The sequence below is a fragment of the Mustela nigripes genome, chromosome 13 (assembly GCF_022355385.1).
Source record: "Mustela nigripes isolate SB6536 chromosome 13, MUSNIG.SB6536, whole genome shotgun sequence".
In the NCBI taxonomy this organism is placed as follows: domain Eukaryota; kingdom Metazoa; phylum Chordata; class Mammalia; order Carnivora; family Mustelidae; genus Mustela; species Mustela nigripes.
This window is the reverse complement of record NC_081569.1, coordinates 37,910,931-37,930,306: the sequence shown is the minus strand read 5'-3', so window position 1 is coordinate 37,930,306 and position 19,376 is coordinate 37,910,931. Positions and strand designations below refer to the sequence as shown.

Sequence of the window (19,376 nt, the reverse complement as noted above, 5' to 3'; positions counted from 1 at the left end):
TTTCAAACAAACCATAGTGGCTGTAGCTAATGAAAATTAATAAAGAATGGTAAACCTTAGACTTCATGGTACAATAATGTACCGTTCACCAAACCTGCTCCTCCAGGCAGTCCCCACCTGCTTTCTCTGATGAGCAGAGAGCACTGGAGACTAGCCCCACTTTACAGAGGGAGACACGAGTGCTAGGACCTCCTGCCACTCATCCTGTGACTTTGTCTGTCCGTCCCTTGGCACAGAGCTTTCCAAATAACTGGCAGGAGCCTGGCCAGTCAGGGGAGAGAAATGCAGAAGGCAACAGGGAAGTGGAATCAGGCATGAGAAGAGCAGAGCGGGGGTGTGTGTGGCGGGGACACGACACCAGTAAAGAGGGAGACAGAACAGTGGGAGGGGCCGCAGGGATAAAGTTTCTCTGCACAGAAATCAGAAACAGAAAGCTTCATCGGGAGCCTTATGCTGGGAAGTAACCCGATAAATTCTTCATTTCCCTTCTAGCTCTAAAATTCTATACTACAAAATGTCACATTTCCCCTCTTTGTATTTTACTGCGATCCCACTGCAACAAAAGGTTTTCCTCAGCTACCCAAGGGCTTAGGCTGTAAAATGCATGTACTCCACACTAAAAGTAAATTCTTGCATTACTTATCCAAACTGTTTGAAATGAGGAACCAAATTTTCAACTCCTATCTCCCTCTTTATCAGCAAATAGTAATTTAAAGCCATTTACTGAGGCTGTGGTTACCGGGGAACAGACTGTGGCCTATTAAAATTAATCCTGACAGAAGATCCTTGCTGCTTTCTCCAAGCACATTCAGGCCATTGGTTTATGAACAGGATGAACAGACGGCCCATCCCAGAGGGCTTGAGGGAGGAAGCACGTTAAAATGGACGCCTGCATCTTTGTTTGCTCAGCTGCTTGGAAAAACTAAGACGGAGGGAAATGGGATTAATCAAGGGGGCAGTTGCCCATGGAAAAAAAATAGGAAGACTCTGGTGAGAAAAATCCCAGCCAAACAAGGTTCAAGTTGAAGGGAAAGAATTCTTTTCTCTTCAGACTTTCACATGGTTGAGTGTTATTTGGTGACAAATCTCCCATTGCTGGCCACCATGGTGTTTTATGATCTTTGTGATAGTGTGGGAAGAGATATTTTAGGGGGAAAATAATTAAATGTTTGATTCTCAAACATTTCATGTAAGTTTACCTTTAATTAACAAACATAATGAAGATTATTGGTTAGTGATTGTGATTGAATAACATCTTTCTGTGATTTTTTTTCCATGTGCACAAACTCACGAACCAGAAAAAAATAGTCTTATCACATGTACTGCTCTGTGGCGCAGACTGTGGGCACAGCGGAGACCCCTCCTCTTAGTTTAGGAGAAAGAATCTTGTCAAAATCAAGACAAATTCTTGACTTAAAATATCTTCCCCTACCCTTGACTCATTTCACTTCCCTTTGACACATTGACTGAAATTCCAGCAATAAGATTACTGCTTAACAAGGATTTTTCCTTTGAGATCATAGATAGGCCACAACCTATTTTGATCACAGCCTATCAACCATTTACACATGAGTATGAATTGGTTCCAAATCACTCTCTGACAAAAGGCTAGTTGAGGTGATGTCCTCCTATCAAATTCCACTCTTTTAGTGTAGGTTAAGAGGGGAATTTGAGAGAATTTTGAACAATCAGAGAGGAAGAATAGACCACAGAGAGTATTACAACAGGGTATACGTAGCAGGAAGACCGCAGAGGACCGCCTATCCAGGATTTGGAAAAAGTGGAGATCAGGGCAAAAAAGGAGAATGTCAAAACCAAACTTCTCTTAGAATTGGTCCATATTCCATGCTGGAGGGCACACCTCCTATATGTACATGGACTTTGTCCCATGTGTGTGGGAGTATACAGTATACCAAAAGATGACTATAAAATAACTTCATTAAGAAATACATTCAGATATGTTTATACTTGTGCTCAGGGAATATGTTATCCTATATTTAGCAGAAAGTAGAAGAGTAAGAAGGTAGTTTGCAACGTCACAAAAGAGTGAGATGGTATAATTTCAAGTGCTTCAGGGGAGGGAGTTCAGAGTTGTGCCTTTCACGGAGGGGAAGAAGAACCAAGTCTCTACTACAATGTCAGCACACCGTATATCTCACTCTTCAGAGTCTCATGTCTGTCAGAGGCTCTGAAATAAAAGTGGTGGCCGGCAGGAGGATGGAGTTAGAGAAAGCTGAGTGTGCCTTTCCTCTCATGAGGCCTCGCCAGAATCCAGTGTCTGATCACCTTTAATGTTCTGTCTTGCACGGAAAGGAACACAGCTCTGCAAAGCTTCAACTACAGGAAGAAGGGGGGAGGTATAAGGAACACCCATGGAATACATAGGAGAATGATTCAGAAGAAGAAAAAGTCCTTGATTTTTCTTCCTAAAAATTTAGAGGAGAAGGCAGTTAAGCCTAGTATCTAGGACAGCGAAGGTGATCCAGATCCAAGAACTGAAGGGGCGGTTGTCAATCCCCAACCGTGTTTTTGTGGCGAGGGGGTTTACGTACCATTAACTTTGTGGCCAGTCCGTGAATTTCTCTGGGTCTCTGTTTTCTTCTGTTTTAAATGACCGTATTGAACCAGACAAACTCCAAGATGCCTTTCAACACTTAAATTATATGATTCTAGGATGATTAATGTTATGATACATTCTTTGGAAACATCTGCATCTATTTAAGCTCATAAATGTTGAAGAAATATTTGGTATGCAGTAAACCAGGAAGCAGGTAGCTCCCTTTAAATAAATACTCATCCAACATTGATGACGTTTCAGGTTTTATCAACCCTTGCTGTACTCCCATACTTGCCCATATCTTCTGGACTGGAAAGTGTCTTCCATCACCTAGAATTCTTGAGCTTAATTTAATTTTTATATCTAGTGGTTGACATCTCTGAGTAATTTAAGATTGTTTATGAGGTTTAAAAAAAAAACCCTGAAGTTGTCAAAATAGTAGAAGACAAGCAAACTGTAATGAATGATGTGGGAGGAACATCATTTCAAGCAGACTAGAGGAAAAGTGCTTTAAAAAGTACAAGTGTTGTTTTTTTTTTTTTATAATGCATAGGAAAAAAATAGATAATATAAATAAAGGGTTGCAAATTGTGGGTCTGTGGCCTCATCCAATCAACAAATGGATTTTTTTTTTTCCCCAGAATTGAGTTTCTCAGAATCGTGAATTTGAGTGACTTTAAGATGGTGTGTACTTATCATCTGGGTGAACATTCTCCCAACCAGCCTATACCAGACCTTTGCACCTCTGTGCAGACCCTGGGCACCAGGGCATTTGAACTTTGCATGTGTCATGCAAGTATAAATGAAAAATTTTACCCAACATTTTTTTTTTTCTGAGAGGCTACAATTAATCCTATGGAAACATCCTAGGTCGCTAGTACAAAATACATCCTTGTTACAGGAAAAGGTTCTTTACCTCCAAATGTCAGTTTTCCTGAGGTCTTCTATGTTTTACAGATCCCCACAAACATGGTGCCTGGGTGGCTCAGTTAGGCATCTGACTCTTGATTTCAGCTCAGGTCATGATCTTAGGAACCCAGGATGGAGCCCCATGTGGGGATCTGTGCTCAGTGGAGAATCTGCTGGAGATTCCTTCCCTCTGCCCCTTCTACATACGCTCTCTCAAATAAATAAAATCTTAAAACAAAACAAGAATCCCCACAATTGATTCTCAAATAATTTATAGAATTAATGTTCCCTTAGATTATAAATTTCATTGTGATTACAGTTTTTTTTTTTCTTCTAGAATTCCGTGTAAAAGGCAAATTTTAAACTAAAAAAGACCCTTTTCTGGGAGGAAACCAGTTGCTTTGTTTTAGAGTCAAACTAAAAAGTGCTATAGTCAGAGGTTATAATTCTGTTATTTTGGACATTTTCTAAAGAATTATTTGTATGCATCTCAAAGTCATTTTTTACAAAGCTTGATATAACATTTTTCTCTATTAAAAACTTTAAAAAGTCAAAGAAAATGATGAATTTTTATGATCTCCGTGGAAACATCTTTATGACTTTTTTTTTTCCTATTTTCAATTCCATTTTAGGGATTTGGAGACAAAAAAAAAAGTTAACTTGAGACAGCCCTAATTTCCTTCCCCAGCCCCCCAAAAATGTTTAAATAAATTCGTGGGTACCATAAAGATATTTTATTTTAGGGTTGGGCCACAAAGTGACCAGTTAAGTTTTTCAGGCTGAATGTGTTTTGTTTAGGAGGTGGCAAGTTAAGAGGAAAGGAGAGAATTAAAATATTTGCAAGATGTCATTAATCTCCAGCAAGAGCCTAGAGTTTTTTTTTTTCCCTCTTCATTTCAGAACTAATCCAGCTTTCTGTTATTTGGCTCAGAAAAGTCTTAAATCTGTAACAAGAGAGTAACTTCCTGTTCTCAAGAGTATGGCTGCCAAAGAAAACATTTACAAGAAAAGTCCCAGGGCCAAAAAATTGCCTACTAATTATATCTTAACCCCCTCCCACCCCTAATTCTGGAAGGTGAATGCTGTAAATGCTATATGTTAAAACTCCGAAGTATGTGTTGAAAAATTAAGAGAAAACCCCTAAGAACTGTTTGCTATTTATTTATATTTTATTGCATTCAAATTACATGAGTTTTATGGCCCTTGGGCACAAATTAATGTTTCTTAGAATATTTTGTTCGGAATTCCACAAAGATTATACTATACCTTTATCAAAATACATTCTGGAAATTTTTACCTGGTACCTTCCCAGCTGGAGAAGGGAGAAGCAGCCCCGACATTCAGGATCTGATCTATGAACTCTCAGCTAGGCCCTGACTACTTCCAACTAGGCTCAGTTAGGCTCCAAGTTGACCTGACACTCAGCAGTGAGGGGTTTTTTGTTTGTTTGTTTGCTTGTTTTTTTGTTGTTGTTGTTTTGTTTTGTTTCAAGGTTTATTTGAGAGATCATGCAAGTGGGGGTTGGAGCGGACGGAGAGTGGGAGAGAGAATCTTAAGCAGGCTCCCTCAGCACAGGGCCCAGTCCTAGGACCCATGAGATCAAGACATGAGCCTTAACCAACAGTCAGACACTTAACTGAGCCACCCAAGTGCCCCACTGAGCAGTAAGCTCTTGGTGTTCTCCTTGATGATCTGTCTATTCTGTGCAATGCCAGTCGAAATCCCGGAGCCTTTGGTAGACATGGATGGACTATAAAACTCCTACAGAAATGCAAAGGACCTATAATAGCCAAAACGACTTTGAAAAAGAAGAACAAAGTCCTAGAGCCTATGCCATGTGACTTCAAGCCATATTAGAATAAAATGGGCAAATAGATCAGTATATCAAAGTAGCGAGTACAGAAATAGACCCAATGCATCTATAGCCAGTTGATTTTCAACAGTGGTACTAAAGCAATTCAGGGGAAAATGGGTAGTCTTTTCAACAATGGTGCTAAAACAACTTATACTCTACACCCTGTATTAGTAATCTTATCCCGTCCCCAAATTGAACGGCTAGTCTCCCTCTGGTCTTTTTGCCCCTGGCCTCTTTCCAGAAACACATCTCTAGTCTCCCTTTGGGGCTTTCCCTTCTCTGACCAATTCACATGAGTTGTCCTCAAATTCGAATATGAGGAAAAAGTTTATTTACTTTTATTACAGTTTATTGAATCTGTTTATCCATTTTTCCCCGTATCTCCCTTCTGCACAGTCCCACTCACTGGGATTGAGTTTCTAGTCTGTGTCCAATAGGAAATCCTTAAATTTGCAAATATTCCTGATGCAACAACACCACCTTCCCAGTAATTATAGTGATCATGGCAGGTATCAACTGTGGGCATGTCTCTGGCACAGTGCTGGAAAATTTTTCGAGGGTCTTTCATGTGAGCTGCACAGCCAGCCTATGAGGGGGATGTAATTCCATTTTTAGGCAAAACTGCTTATGGGAGCCCTGAGCCTGAAACAGGCCTGACCAAATGGGTATTGTGACTTAGTGGCAGACCTGAGACCAACTCCAAGCTTCCCACCTGTGTTCTGGAATCAGGCCCACGTGGTTTCAGGCAATTTTCATCTCTCTTTGAGTTCCATTTTCCTAGTCTGCAAAATAGCACTAGTAACATCGTCCACAGAGAATGGGTGGTTGCAGAGATTTAGTGGATATATGCTGGGCCTAGCTTAGTAGCTCTTGGTCTCCTGTATTAACCTGGCCAGGGCTCTTTCTGGAAGAATTTCGATTTGTAGATTTTTTCATGATTATCGAGGTTTGCGATGAATCCCCTCCTTGATGGGAAATTACCCCCAAAGAGCTTGCATCACAGGAGAGACAGGAAATGGACGTGATGATCAGTTATTAGATGTAATAGGACAAGAGAAGGCTCGGAAAAAAGCCCCTTGGGATTCAAAGACAGAGATCAGGAGGAAACAGACTGGAAACAATTTTAGGGAGGGTCTCGAGGTGCATATACCTGTCCCCCCCCCCCCCCCCTCAAATCTGGCGGGTGGCACCTGACATGTGCTGATTGAACTGAACTGGGCCTCTGAGTCTGGGTATCAAGAAGAGTACTGTGGTCTGTACCACAGTACTCTTGGGGGGGACCACCCTGGAGCTCCTGGAGCAGGAAGATAGCATTTGTTGGAGAGGAAGAGGGTTCCCAGGGTAGACTCCCCGTCCGTCCGTCCGCTCAGGGGCCAGCCTTGGTTGGTGCACCCTCTAGAGGGAGGAGGGCACGTCTATCACGCAACTCCAAGCACTTCTTAAATGTGCCTCTTGCGGGCCAGTCCTGAAATCTCTGCTCTGGGGCAGGTCCCACCCAGATGCAAACTCAGTCTCATGGCCTGAATTTTTTGTTTCCATGGCTGGCTCTTGTCTCTGACTAAGCAGCAGGCTTTCTCTGATTCCAGGATCCTGAGGGAAAGCCCCACTCCCTTGCAGCCCAGGCCTGTTTCCTGTTTGCTGCCCATGCTCTCTCTGGGCCCTGGGGACGCCTACAGGCCTGCAGCTCACACCTGCACAGTCCCTCAGCTCAGGGATCCAAAGGCAATATCCTGAAGGAACTTTTTTCACTGCCTGTTTGGGGGACGGGTCTGCCTAAAGCAACTTTATACATTCCTTCATTTCTCATTCCCAGTGTTGGCAAAGGGGTCAGGAAACCCCATTCTCATCCTGTTGTAAGAATTTACGTGGACACAGATTTCAACAGGCCCAAGTGGACCATATGCACCAAAAGACTTAAGTTTGCATGATTTTTGACCCGACCTAGTGATTCCTCTTCTAGGAATTTATCCAGAGAGTAATTAGGCAAGTGTACAAAGGTGTGTGTACAAGATGGTTCATCAGAGGGCTGCTTAAAAAAAATAAAGATAACTTCCCAAATCCCAGCATGGGTGGGTAGGTCGAGTAAATCATAGTACATCAGTAATATGGAATCCAGTTAACTGTAAGAAACGGTGGCCTGGATCTATATATCCATACCTGTATAGAATGATCATAATACAGGAAGTGAAAAAGATCACAAAGTATGTCATGAGAATAGCATTTGTTAATTGCTTACTGGGTACTAAGCACGATTTGAGAACTTCATGGATAGTAACTCATTTAATCTTCCCACCAACTCCAGCTAGGAAAGAACTATCATGTATCCCACCTAACAGGAACTCGAAGAGGTTCTATAACTTGCCCAAAGCACACACTAGTGACTGAGCTCAGTCTCCAGAGGCCACGTTCCTAAATATCATGATTTTGCCTTTCAATATAGTGCCATATGTGTTTTAAATACAAAACAAGATAAATAGTATGTGCATGTGTTTTAAGAAGGCCAAGAAGGATTGAAATGAAAACATTGATAGAAGCATTATTATAGGATGTTATTATTTTTTAATTTAGGACAAAACCTTGCATACAAAACTGTTTCTCACTTCAGGAAGGTAAAATTACTATGTAATAATTAGAGTTAACTAGACAACTTCCAGGGTTTACACACACACACACACACACACACACACACATACATACCCTATCTTAAGGTTTATAAATACCTGTATGGACTGTACTAAAGAAAGATCACTGTACCCTGACTTCAACACTCCCGAGCCCCATTCTGCTCTCTACCCCTGCTATCTGGTCATGGATGAAATCCAGAGACAATGTAGTTAGAACAAAATATATGGCATTTATTAAACATATGTAACATAGGTTATATCAGAGTAGAACATGCATGAACAAATTATTTAAAAAAAAACAATTGATACTGAAAACATTCAATGATTACCTTTTCACATAATAGTCTTAACATACAAAAAATTCTTTCAGTTAAAGTGGGAAAGGGAAGAAAAAATCACAGGTGAAATAAATACACTGATATCAGTGAGCCCCATGAAGGCATAAGGCACAAATTAAACCAAGGGTTAGCACATGAGAACGAGGACTTGTGCCCACAGGAGACCAGTCGCCACCCGTGGCTCCCACAACCCCACACAGATCCTGGGGACCAAGAGGAGTGAGCGCCCTTCCCTGGCAGGGTCAGGTATCCCCAGGTGCCCCTGTGCCTATGGAGACAGGCTTCTTGGCACCAGAGAAACGTCGCTTCTAATACTTTTATAGGTGAATAAAACCTTCATGCTGTAACAAATGATCCTGGTGTGAATAACATGAAATTTCAAATTAATGCCCTTTTTCCTCCCAACCGAAGGCTAGCGAACCAGAAAATCAATTGTGAGGGAATTCTCCTGACAGAATTTCAGTGTCTACTTGGAAAGCTAATGATGGCCCAGTAAAGCATGGTTGGGTGTTTGAAATATGACCTTGTAAGCTCTCTCTCCTGCCCCCCCCTTCTACCTCACTTTTCCTTCATGTTTTAGAAGTAGATCAGAACCTCAGCAGTCTCCTTTCTGGCTGAAACTTGGATAGGAGGAAGCAGAAGCGTCCCTTCCCAAACCTCGAGCTGCACGGTTCTAGGGCTTTTGTCCATCCGTACAAAGTGTGTGTCTCCACGTGCCTAGGTCAGTGTTTTCTTCGTGGTTAACTCCAAGACCCGTGTGTACGGAGTGTAGTTCCTGGAAGGTATCGAGATTTCACGAGTCCTACCTGCTGGGCTGAGAAACGAGAAAAGGCCAGTCAGGAAGCTGGAACAAAACTGTCCATACTCTTCATTGTAAGACAACTCCAGGAAGGTTTTGCCAGCGCTGTACCCTACAATTTTATAAACTGATAGTTGAATTTTCCATTTAAGTATTAGAAGAGGGGCCTTTATTTTTAGCAACTTTGTAAGATTTGAGAGCAAGAGAAAGAGCGCAGAGCTGAAGGGGGGGGGTAGAGAGAGGGAGACGGAGAATCTTAAGCAGGCTCCCTGAGCTGAAATCAAGAATGAGACACTTAACCAACTAAGCCACCCAGGCAACCCTTCAGCAACTTTCAAAGGTTGTGCTAGGCATCGATAATTCAGGAAAAAAAAAAAAAAAAAAAAAAAAAAAAAACCATGTATTTAAGGAACTCCTAATTTAGTGGGAAACAGATGTACATAAATAACTAATGTCTTAGGTGCTCTAAGAGACACGTGATGAGCTCTGCTGGATAGTCTCCAATTGCCCGTTCAGATTACTCTCCCCTGTCTCCACCTCTGTGCCTTTGGGAAACTGAACTGATCAGTTTCAGTGGTCAGCATCAATGGGCTCCCTTACCCCTTAGCTTCCGGTTGATTCTGACCAGTTGGGAACTGGCAGCAGGGGATGAGAGACTGGAAGGACAGAGCGGTCAGGACCTGTGTTCCCTCCCGGCCAGACTGCAGCTTGGTCATTGACGGCGTTCCCCTAGCAAAGGTCACAGCTTGCAGCTGTCCCCATTGTCTGTCCTCCTGGCTTCCTCCCCCTGCCTCTTCAGGCCCAGGCTGGTAACCACTTCCGCTGTGCTAGCCCCAGAGTGTGCCACTGCCCCTTGTTCTCTTCGGTCTTCCTGGCCTGTCAGGACCGGGAGCAATACAAGGATTGACATATCATGGGCACACCGAGGGCAGAACGAGTTAGCAGCACTTAGGAGGGCATCTGGAAATGTGCACAGAGAGGGGAATCTTGCAGGGTGCCTAGGCGTGCCTCAAGTGGTCAAGGAGGAGACGGGAATTCAGGCAGAAGGGACAGGGTGTGCAAGAGCAGAACGTGAGCACAGGGGCCGTGGCTGTGGAAAGGAGGCACGTTTGGCAGAACTGGAGCGAAGAGTTCATGGTGGAAAGTGACAGAAGACGAGGCCCCGTGAAGAGCTCTGTGTGCCCCGCTAAGAGATTTAGAAGGGGACACAGAGCCACTAAATATTTGTAAGGAGGGGCAGGATATGCTCATCTTTTTATTCGAGCAAGATTCCTCAGCTTCACTGAGGGATGACTGCAGAGAGCTTAGTCTGGAGGCAGAATGTGAGGGTTTTTTGTTTGTTTGTTTGTTTTTTGCTATTTAGGATGTGGAAGACAGATCGTGAGAACTTGAATTCTAACTGTAGCACTGGAGGTCAGGTAGCAAGGAAAGGGTAAGGAGATACTGGGGAAGTAGAATTAACCAGGATTTGGTGGCTGAGATGGAGAAAATCTTCCATTTCTTTTTCCTCCTGGACTCATAACTACCTTTCCCAGCATCCTTTGCAATTTGATGGGCCATGTGCCTACAAGGACGGAAATGATGTCTATGAAACTGGAAGAGAGAATTTTCTCTTCCAGGTTTAACTCCTACAATCCTCTTACATCATCCTCCCTGTCCAGTCTCTTCCCTTTTGTGCAGAAGATAGAGTGGGGGGGTCCACGAGGACTCCAAAGCCCAGGCAGGGTGAGCAGCTGGAAGAATCCGGGCTCGGAATGACTGCAGTGAGGCCCATGTCAACCAGCCTTGCTCCGTAACAGGAGAAATCAGTCTTGATGTTGCCAAGCTGAGGTCTGTGGGCTTTTGTTACAGCAGCTACATTCCTTCTCCCCATAATGGCGTGGTGGGTATGAGATAGGAGTCCGCTCCCTTCCCTGAACGGCCTGTAGCCTGTCATTCCCAAAGCGATGTGGATTCTGCCTCCTTAACTGTTTTGTCATGCCTTCTCTATTCCCTCAGCCACTGCCCTGGTTCAGGCTCTCAGAACCTCTCTCTGAATCCTGGAATAGTGTTCTAAATGGTCTTCCTCCTCAAATCCTCTACCCAGTTTGCGGTCTGAGATCTTCCTCACGAGCGAAGCAATAATACCATTCTTAAAACTTTTCCAAGTCTCCCCATTGCTTCTAGGATGAAATCTAGCCTCCTGTGCACGGTCTTAGAGGTCCTCTGCCATCTCCTGTCATATCTGCTGTCTGGCCTTGCTAAGAAACACAATTGTCACTGGAGCCACACTGCCATTCTCATGCCATCTCCTGTCTTGACTGTTTCCCTACTCCAATGGATCTGATGAATCTCTGCCTGCATTTCGAGACTTAAACCAAACATCACCTCCCGTATGACAATTTTCCAGATTCCCTACTCCAGGGATCGAAATGATCTTTCCTTTCTTTTTGTGCTTTTTGTCCATTTCCTTGAGCAGTGGTGCTCAAATTTTCTGCCTCTACGAGGTCCACTTTTGCTAAACTTTCCTAGCTGTTAACATTTCCCACTACGCTGCGGTGATTTTCAACCATAGGTGGCTTACAGCTGCTTCATGGTGTATTAGAAGCTTGGGGGAAATTCGAAACGTCACATGTCTCTCCCCAAGAGATTCAATATGTCTTTTCTATACCCTCCAAACTACCCTCCCCACATAGACCTTGAAAAGGACTGTCATATAGGCTTTTTTTTTTTTAAGATTTTATTTGAGCGAGAGAAAGCATGCACATGTGCAAGAGAGAACGTGAGAGAGAGGATGAGCTGGGGGAGAGGGAGAAGCAGGCCCCCGACTGAGCAGAGAGCCCGATGCTATGGGGGGGCTTGATCCCAGGACCCTGGGATCACAACCTAAGCCAAAGGTAGGTCCTTAACCGACTGAGCCACCCAAGGTCCCTAGATTTCTGAAGCACCGCTGAAAGCACCGCATTGTCCCCCTCTGGTCTGCACATCCTCTACTAGTCATAGTTTCCTGAAGGCTGAAAACCACACTCATCTTCATGACTCCAGCAGCTCCCTCAGGCCAGGCACAGAGCTATCACGAAATGTACGGATGTTGAAGGAAACCAGAGGACAAGGGGTGAGTGGTCAGAGTGTCACCAACCACAGAGGTGCCCACAAGATCTGGGAATTCAGGGGTCCCCAGGGACGTGACTGGTCAGTTTAGTGGAGTGCTGGGGCAGAAGCCAGATGGTGACTTTGCCAACCACTATGAAAATTCCACGTAGCAGAACTGGTCTCTGGTGATAATATTCTAAAAGCCTGTAAAAGGCAGAAATATGCATAAAGGTGAGTTTTCTGGGTTTCCAAAAGAGGCTCGGATATCTCAGCCTTTCAAAAAGCAGTGAGGTATTTTATTGGGTTGATGACCAGGAAACAACAGGATTTCAAGAACACAAATGATTGGAACCACAACTGAAATTCAACCACTTTCTTTAACAAATTTAGGCTATTGGTAACCTGTTAGTCCAGAAAGAGGCAGGTCCCCTGGGGGAAACAACAGCAGAGTCAGCAAATTAGTGACAAAAACTACTTTGTGTTCTGGTTTCTACAACAGAAGTATGAACATGTTGGCACTTTAAAGCACTTACTATGTGCCCGGCACTTATGACCACAGGGAATATTTTTCATTACATCACACCCATTAAGACATAATTTCTGAGCTTGCTGGGGACCAAGTGTCACTAAGGGGCAAGGGGAAAAAATTTCTTTTTCTTTCTTGTTTTTCATCTTTCTCTTTGAAGGAAGGCTAGCGGGCTGGAAATTGCTCTCAGTGGCTTTCACTAACATGTATCGAACCTTTAAATCAAACTCTTGTGTCTTTTCTTTAAAAAATAGCTGTTTAAAAGCCTCTGAAATCACCGTGAATGCCTTCTCCCCCCCCCTTCCCTCCCTCCTTGCTCTGCTGTAAGATCTCTGCATTCTAGAAACGTATGGAATGCAAGGGTTGCATGAAGAGGGGAAGGAGCTGAGGAGAAACTGGAGGCAGAAGGTGTTCTTCAGTTGACTAGACCTAGAGAGCCCAGGTCTCCAGCAGGCTGGTGACAGTGGGACCGAAGGGAGGAGACAGACAGCCCTGTATGGGCACTGAGGCTATCCTGGGGGCACTGGTGTCTGGAGTGAACCAACCTCAGGGACCTGGGAAGGTGGTGGCAGCATTAACGGAAATAGGAAAATGCACCCATCCTGCTGGGCGCATTATGCCTGTGTCCTATCTCACCAGCCCAGCAGACTCCCGAGGGGGTCAGAATCTTCTAGTTCTGGCTGAGAAACTGAGAAAAAGCTGTAGATATTAGCAAGAGGCAGATCCTCCAACCCAGGTTTATGGAACATCCAGAAAGTGCCAGGCTAGTCCTGTACGGGCACTGGCCTGAGAGCCCAGGGTCCCTGTCCACTGGAGTCCACAGAGTTGGCACACATGGGGAAGTGATGGCAGTGTGGGGAGGAGGTCACAAAAGGGGCTTAACTGGCTCTGTAAGTAAAGGCTGATTTTGAATTTTTCCAGCATAAAAACGGAGCAGCAGTAATTGTAAGGAAGACGCTGTTAGCAGTAGGACAGCACGAAAAGGCCTCCAGGTGGAGGGAGAAATGAGTCCGAGGTGGCCCGCTCCTGTCCCATGAGGCTGTGTGCCCAGCACTGGAACAGGCCAGGACCATTCTGACATCTCAGCTGACAGAGGCCTCATCCATCGCGGGGCCTTCCAGAGTTTTATGCACTGTCTAGATGGTACGAAAGCAGGGAGAGTTTAATTGGAGAGCTTAATGCATACTGAAACACCATCGGTCCGTTGAGCAAAATCACTTATAACCACCAGTAAAAAGTGAATGAAGTTGTCTTGGCACCCCCAAATTCACTTCTATTTGATGCATTGTCTTACAAGAAAAATCAGAGCCTTGGTGTAGTTAATAGTAATAATTGCTATTCTTTATTAAGTAAGTGCTTAACCAGTTACCATGCTAAATGCCGTATATACATTTATGTCCCCCTAGAAACCCTCTGAGATTTGGTATTGTCCTCTTTGTTCCCACTTTAAGGATGAAATAATGAAGGCTTCAGAGCAATTAAGTGCTTGCCTAAGGCTGTGCTTGGCCGGCAGCTGACTGGGCTGCGCAGCCCCATAGCCTGAGGCTCCCCAGTGGACTACACTGCCAGGTTCTTTGTGAGAGAACAGGTAGAACAAAATTCATCTGCAGAAGAAAGACTTAATGCAGTACTTTGATCTAAAACATTTTGGAGGGGGCCATTTTCAAAATATTCTGGAAAACACCATGGGACCTTGTATTAGATGCAAGTTCAAAGTCCAAGTAAGAACCAGGAATTTTGGGGCACTTAGATGGCTTAGTGAGTTAAGCCTCTGCCTTTGGCCCAGATCATGATCTCAGGGTCCTGGGAACGAGTCCCGCATCGGGCTCTCTGCTCAGCGGGGAGCCTGTTTCCCTTCCTCTCTCTCTGCCTGCCTCTCCACTTACTTATGATCTCTGTCAAATAAATAAATCTTAAAAAAAAAAAAAAAGAACGAGGAATTTTGCTAGAACATTCACAATACAATTTAGCAACCCTGTTTATTATTTTAAAATGACACACGTACCACACCAGGACTCCAAAGGCTTGCTTCCGATCCTGGCTGTGTGGCTTCCAGTGAATCACTTACCTCTCTGAGCCTCAATTTTGGGATCTATCAAACATGGGGATTAAACCCAACGAGGGGGTTCCATTTTCTTTATTCAAACAAAATCTTATTTGGGATCCAACATCTAAAACACACTAAAAGCTGCTTTTCTCGGTTTTGTGTCGTTTTTGTTTTTCAGGAGGGGAAGGGTTCCCACAGGCCAGCTCTTTGCTCCCCTCCGGCACCCTGAGTCTCCCCCTGAGCCCCAGCATGGAGCCCGGAGCCTAGTGAGGCAGCTCAGAGAAGCACAGGTGGGAAACTGCTGCTCTGAATTCTCTAAAGACCCCGTGCTCCTTGCCACTCAGACCCGTGTGGCACCTTTCGCATAGTAGGCACTTAATAAATATCGGAGAGGAAACGAATGGAACCTTACCCTGCCTTTTCGGAAATGCAGACGCGTAGCTTTCATTTCCTCTGCTGACTGACCTACGCAGTGAAAGTGCTAAGATGGATCCTGGGGGAAACCAAATGTTACATTTATGGAAAAGCTGCTTTTAGATGCTGAAGTGGCTTCCAAGTTCACCATGGCCATAAGTTAAGGGTCTGTCAGCACTTCCATTATGAAAACCGCTTTGTGGTTTCATAACTTAGCCATAAAAGTTTGCTTCAGGCTATCCTTCGGCCTACAAATTGAAAACCTTGTTTTAAGCCAAAACGTGGGAATTGGAAAACAAACAATTTATTGGTTTCAGACATAGTTTTGCACCCATCTTAAGCCAAACAAGATTTATTATGTGGGCAATTAAAGTGGACTAAACGACTTGGTTCCTGAAAAATGAAAGAGGAGAGAGAAATGGCCAAACTATTTATATATCAGAGGGAGGCCCTGGACATGACCGTTCTTTTCGGCCATATTTTTATTATGGACTTTGCCCCTGATATTAATGAGACCTTGAGTCTATTTACGTATCTTTTTCCCTGCTTGAGCCTGTTAAACCTGAGAAATCTACTCAAAACCACTGACTTTGCAGATTGGGAAATGGAGGCTCCAGCAAAGACGGTCCAGCCTGATCGCATCGTGCTGCTCGCGAGGACTAGATCCAAGGTATCTGACATCCCAGCTCAGTGATGGGCTCACAACCCTTTCCCGCCAGATCGAACCATTCAGGGTTCCAGGATTCTGCACTTCTGTGGCCCCGTGATCCCACGGGAATTCTACACAGTAGTTGGGGTACTTTGGGACTTTGGTTACCCAAATCACGGGCCACAAGCCATCAGCCAAGGGCATCCTCATTCTCACATTGTTGTACGTTCTCTTTGGGCCGAGCACAGCTGCAAGCACCTGGAGATGGTGGGTGGGTTACTGGGTCCCAGATTCTGATTTTACTAAGGAGAGACCCAGGCATGGGTGTGTGGAGCAGTTTAAGGACAAATAGGTCAGTCCTCGAGCTCAGAAGCGCAACTGGACCAACAAGGTTGTGGTCCTTGTTCACCTGTCATGACTGAAACAATTCAATTTATTCATGACACTGAGCCAGTGCTGGACTGTGTCATGGCTCCGGGGCAGAGATGAATTTGTTTAAGCTTTAGACCCTCCCTCCTCTGTGCTACCAAAGCACCTTGCAGGTCCCTCCTGCAGTGTTGTAAATGCCTGCCTCTGTGTCTGTCTCCCTTCCCAGACTGTGGGTTGGGAACCCAACTTCATTCCTCTCCCTAAGCCTCTGGCACAGGTAAGGTGCGCAGCAGATGTTTGCTGAGTGAATGAATGAGTGGACAGAGGAACCAGTGCATTCACTTCCCACCAGTGCCCATGTCTCTCTCTCTGGGACATGGCTTCCCCAGGCTTCTCTTTGCTACCCCCTCCGCCCTGCACAATGCCCCCAGCTGCCGTTTATCTTTGCAGAACTATTTTTGATAGAAAGAATGCAGTTCTGGTAATCACAGCCCCGTAAAGTATTTTTCTGAAGTCAGAGAGGAATTTGAGTCAGAAAAATAGGAAATTCCCAAATACCTGGGGAGAAGATCGCAGCCCACTCCAATCTCTCTGGTCTCCACCTCAGGCTTGGCCTGGGTTTCTATTAAATAGTCCAACCTGCTTTGTAGTTCGTTATTCTAGAGAGGAGGAGAAGAGTACTTTTAGTCAAGCAAATAGGTTCCCCCACAAACATGCATGATACAATTTATACGTGTCATCCGATTTTCCCCTATACCACGGACATCTATCATAATGTATTTACTGAGCATCTTACACAGTAGGAATTACAGAAAAAGATTGCTTGCTTCCTTACAGATAGCTTTCTGTGCATGTACACACATATGTATCCAATTTTACATCAATGGAAACAAACAAAATATCCTTTTCTATGTTTAATTTGGGGTTTTCTTCACTCAATTTGTTGTGAATATCCTGCCATGTGTATTAGTTTTCTTTTTAGGTCAGCAAGCTGTTGTAGTGGGTTCATTGCGTTCCATTGGGTGGATGTCCATTATTTATTTAACTGGTCTCTTATCGATGGCATTTAGATATTTATCACTTTTCTTGCAATTATAAATAAGGTACAGCTCGTGTTTTAATACTCCCTTATTAAACTATAAAATGAGTAAGTCTATTAATTTAATTTAGTGGGAAATACCTCTATAACTTAATAATTAGTATTTCATGGGTTTGGAAAAATTCAGAATCTCAAACATATAAAGTAGAACAAGCTCCTTGGGATTAAAATTAGCATTCTAAACAGTTTTTTTCAGGCCAGAGCCAAACATTACATAGGTTGATGATTAGATGCTCAGGAATTGGAAATATGCCCCATAGGGGAAATGAAGGACAAAGGAGCAAGAGGGTTAAGGCTATTGGAATGAGAAGAGGAAGAGCGATGGTGCCTGATGCCTAAAGGACAAACATACACAAAATCCAGAGATTAAACCACTGTTATCTTGGGGGTATTGAGCTTTTAAGTTCTTCTATATTTTTCTGTCATTTTTCTACATTTTCTCTTTTTGCATATTACTAGTTTAACTTTTTTTTTTTCATCATAAGTGTCCTCTTTAATCCCCATCACCTATTTCGCCCATCCCCCAACCCACCTCCCCACGGTGGCCGCACCAGCTTGCATTCCCCCGACAAGGCAAGACGGTTCCTTTTTGTCCACATCCTCACCAACACTTGTTGTTAGATAGGTGTTGCCTCATGAAAATTCAGTCTATCTTCTTAGCTATATTCTCAGAGCAGGGCATGCCCAGAAATGCAAGATAAATATTTATTGAATAAATCAGTGCATAAATACTTTTATAAGGAGCGTGTTATCTGCATGATTAGAAAAAGATGAAAGCATCTGTCGTTTCTTTTCAGGTGGACTGGAAGCTCACGTGTTCTTCTAAGACACTAAGTGAACACAGGAAAGTTCTTTGAAAAAGAAACTCCTTTGTTTCTAAAGGAAGAATGTGGCGTTCTAGCTCAGCAGCTCCTGCTCTGAATGGGCGGCGACACGGAGCTCCGGCTCTGGTACGAACTCAGGAACTCACTCACGGTTCTGTAAAGAAGGTCGGCGGATCCCTTCAGCGGGAATGGGACACGGTAGATGGGGAGAGAGTGCATTCCAGATTCCCTAGCAGCTCGTGAGCCGGGACAGAGGGATGGGCTCCAGATTTATCACCTAATGCTCAGGATGGGAGAATGTTGCTGGCTTACTGCCTGAGGTACAACATTTACACACACGCAAGTACACACAGCTTCCCCAGCAATGTCTGGATTCCCCCATTCTTAAGAAAGACAAAGGCAGAAGAGGCTTGCCCATCAGCAAGCTCCAGAAATCCCGCCGCCTTGTCTCTTCTCAGTGGAGAGTTTAATAATTTCACATGATTCTGAGCTGACTACCTATAGTTAGGGGAGCGTGAAAGGAAGACAAGGTGAGCAAATGCGCCTTACCGATACACTGAACACAGTGCGTAGGCGACAAGGAGCCACAAATCCTTTGTTCTGTTTCCGAGGAACTGTGTGTGCGCACACCAGACCCCCCCACCGAGAGCAGAAATGAAAAACTGTACTCTTAAATTTAAATGCAAAAAACAAAAGCATCGACTACATATCAGGTAGTGTGTAAAGTTAGCTTGAGGGGAGCTGGTTAAGCTGTTAAAGAACTAGGGCATGACTGGCACCCCCTGAATTTGGTCTTGTTGGGGGTTCAGACAACCAAGCAGAAGATAACAAAGCCGTAAGTCCCATGCCAGAGGGACCCACCGAATGTGAAGTGAGAAGTCAGAGGGGATGCCAAACTCAAGATGGGGAAAATGAGTGAACTCCATGAAGGTTTGCTGGCATTAGGCAGGGGAAAGAGAGTAAAAGAAACAAAGGGATGAGTATTCCAGGATTGTGGAACATACCGGGTTGAGAGCAAGCACCTTGCTGCAGCGTACAGGTAGCAAGAGAGAGTTACAAAGGGCTACATCTGCCTTTACAAGGACTTTGTACCCAATTCTATAAGGCCAGAGTCAACACTCAATTTTATTTCAGTCACTGGGCTTCCAGGTGGAAACCATCCTGGAAGGAAATAAAACTGGGCAAAAGGAAAGAAAACTCCTTAATTCGTCAAGGAGGTCACCGCGATTTCCTAGTTCAAGGGGTGAGCGCCACATTTATAGCACTGAGGGCGGGCCCTTAATCAGTGGATCCT

The 19,376-nt window shown here is 44.2% G+C and overlaps 1 protein-coding gene and 1 long non-coding RNA gene across 3 annotated transcripts in view; one reads left to right on the top strand and one right to left on the bottom strand.

Moving 5' to 3' along the window:
- The window catches only part of LOC131999236 (uncharacterized), a 28,400-nt gene that overhangs the window by 6,999 nt on the left and 2,025 nt on the right, over positions 1-19,376 (top strand). The window contains exons 2-4 of the long non-coding RNA XR_009399054.1: positions 14,906-15,017; positions 15,738-15,811; positions 18,056-18,208. This is a non-coding gene — a long non-coding RNA (uncharacterized LOC131999236). The remainder of the gene's footprint in view (positions 1-14,905; positions 15,018-15,737; positions 15,812-18,055; positions 18,209-19,376) is intronic.
- Positions 8,156-19,376, bottom strand: part of MYZAP (myocardial zonula adherens protein) — an 89,799-nt gene continuing 78,578 nt past the window's right edge. Inside the window, exons 12-13 of one of the 2 annotated variants that reach the window (XM_059372006.1) lie at positions 16,718-16,818; positions 8,156-9,097 (exon numbers count right to left, since the gene is read on the bottom strand). In XM_059372006.1, coding sequence (XP_059227989.1) covers positions 9,001-9,097; positions 16,718-16,818 — 198 coding nt within the window. In that variant the 3' untranslated portion in view covers positions 8,156-9,000. Of the gene's footprint in view, positions 9,098-15,139; positions 15,221-16,717; positions 16,819-19,376 lie in introns of those variants that run through there. The other variant, XM_059372007.1, reaches the window with a different exon arrangement.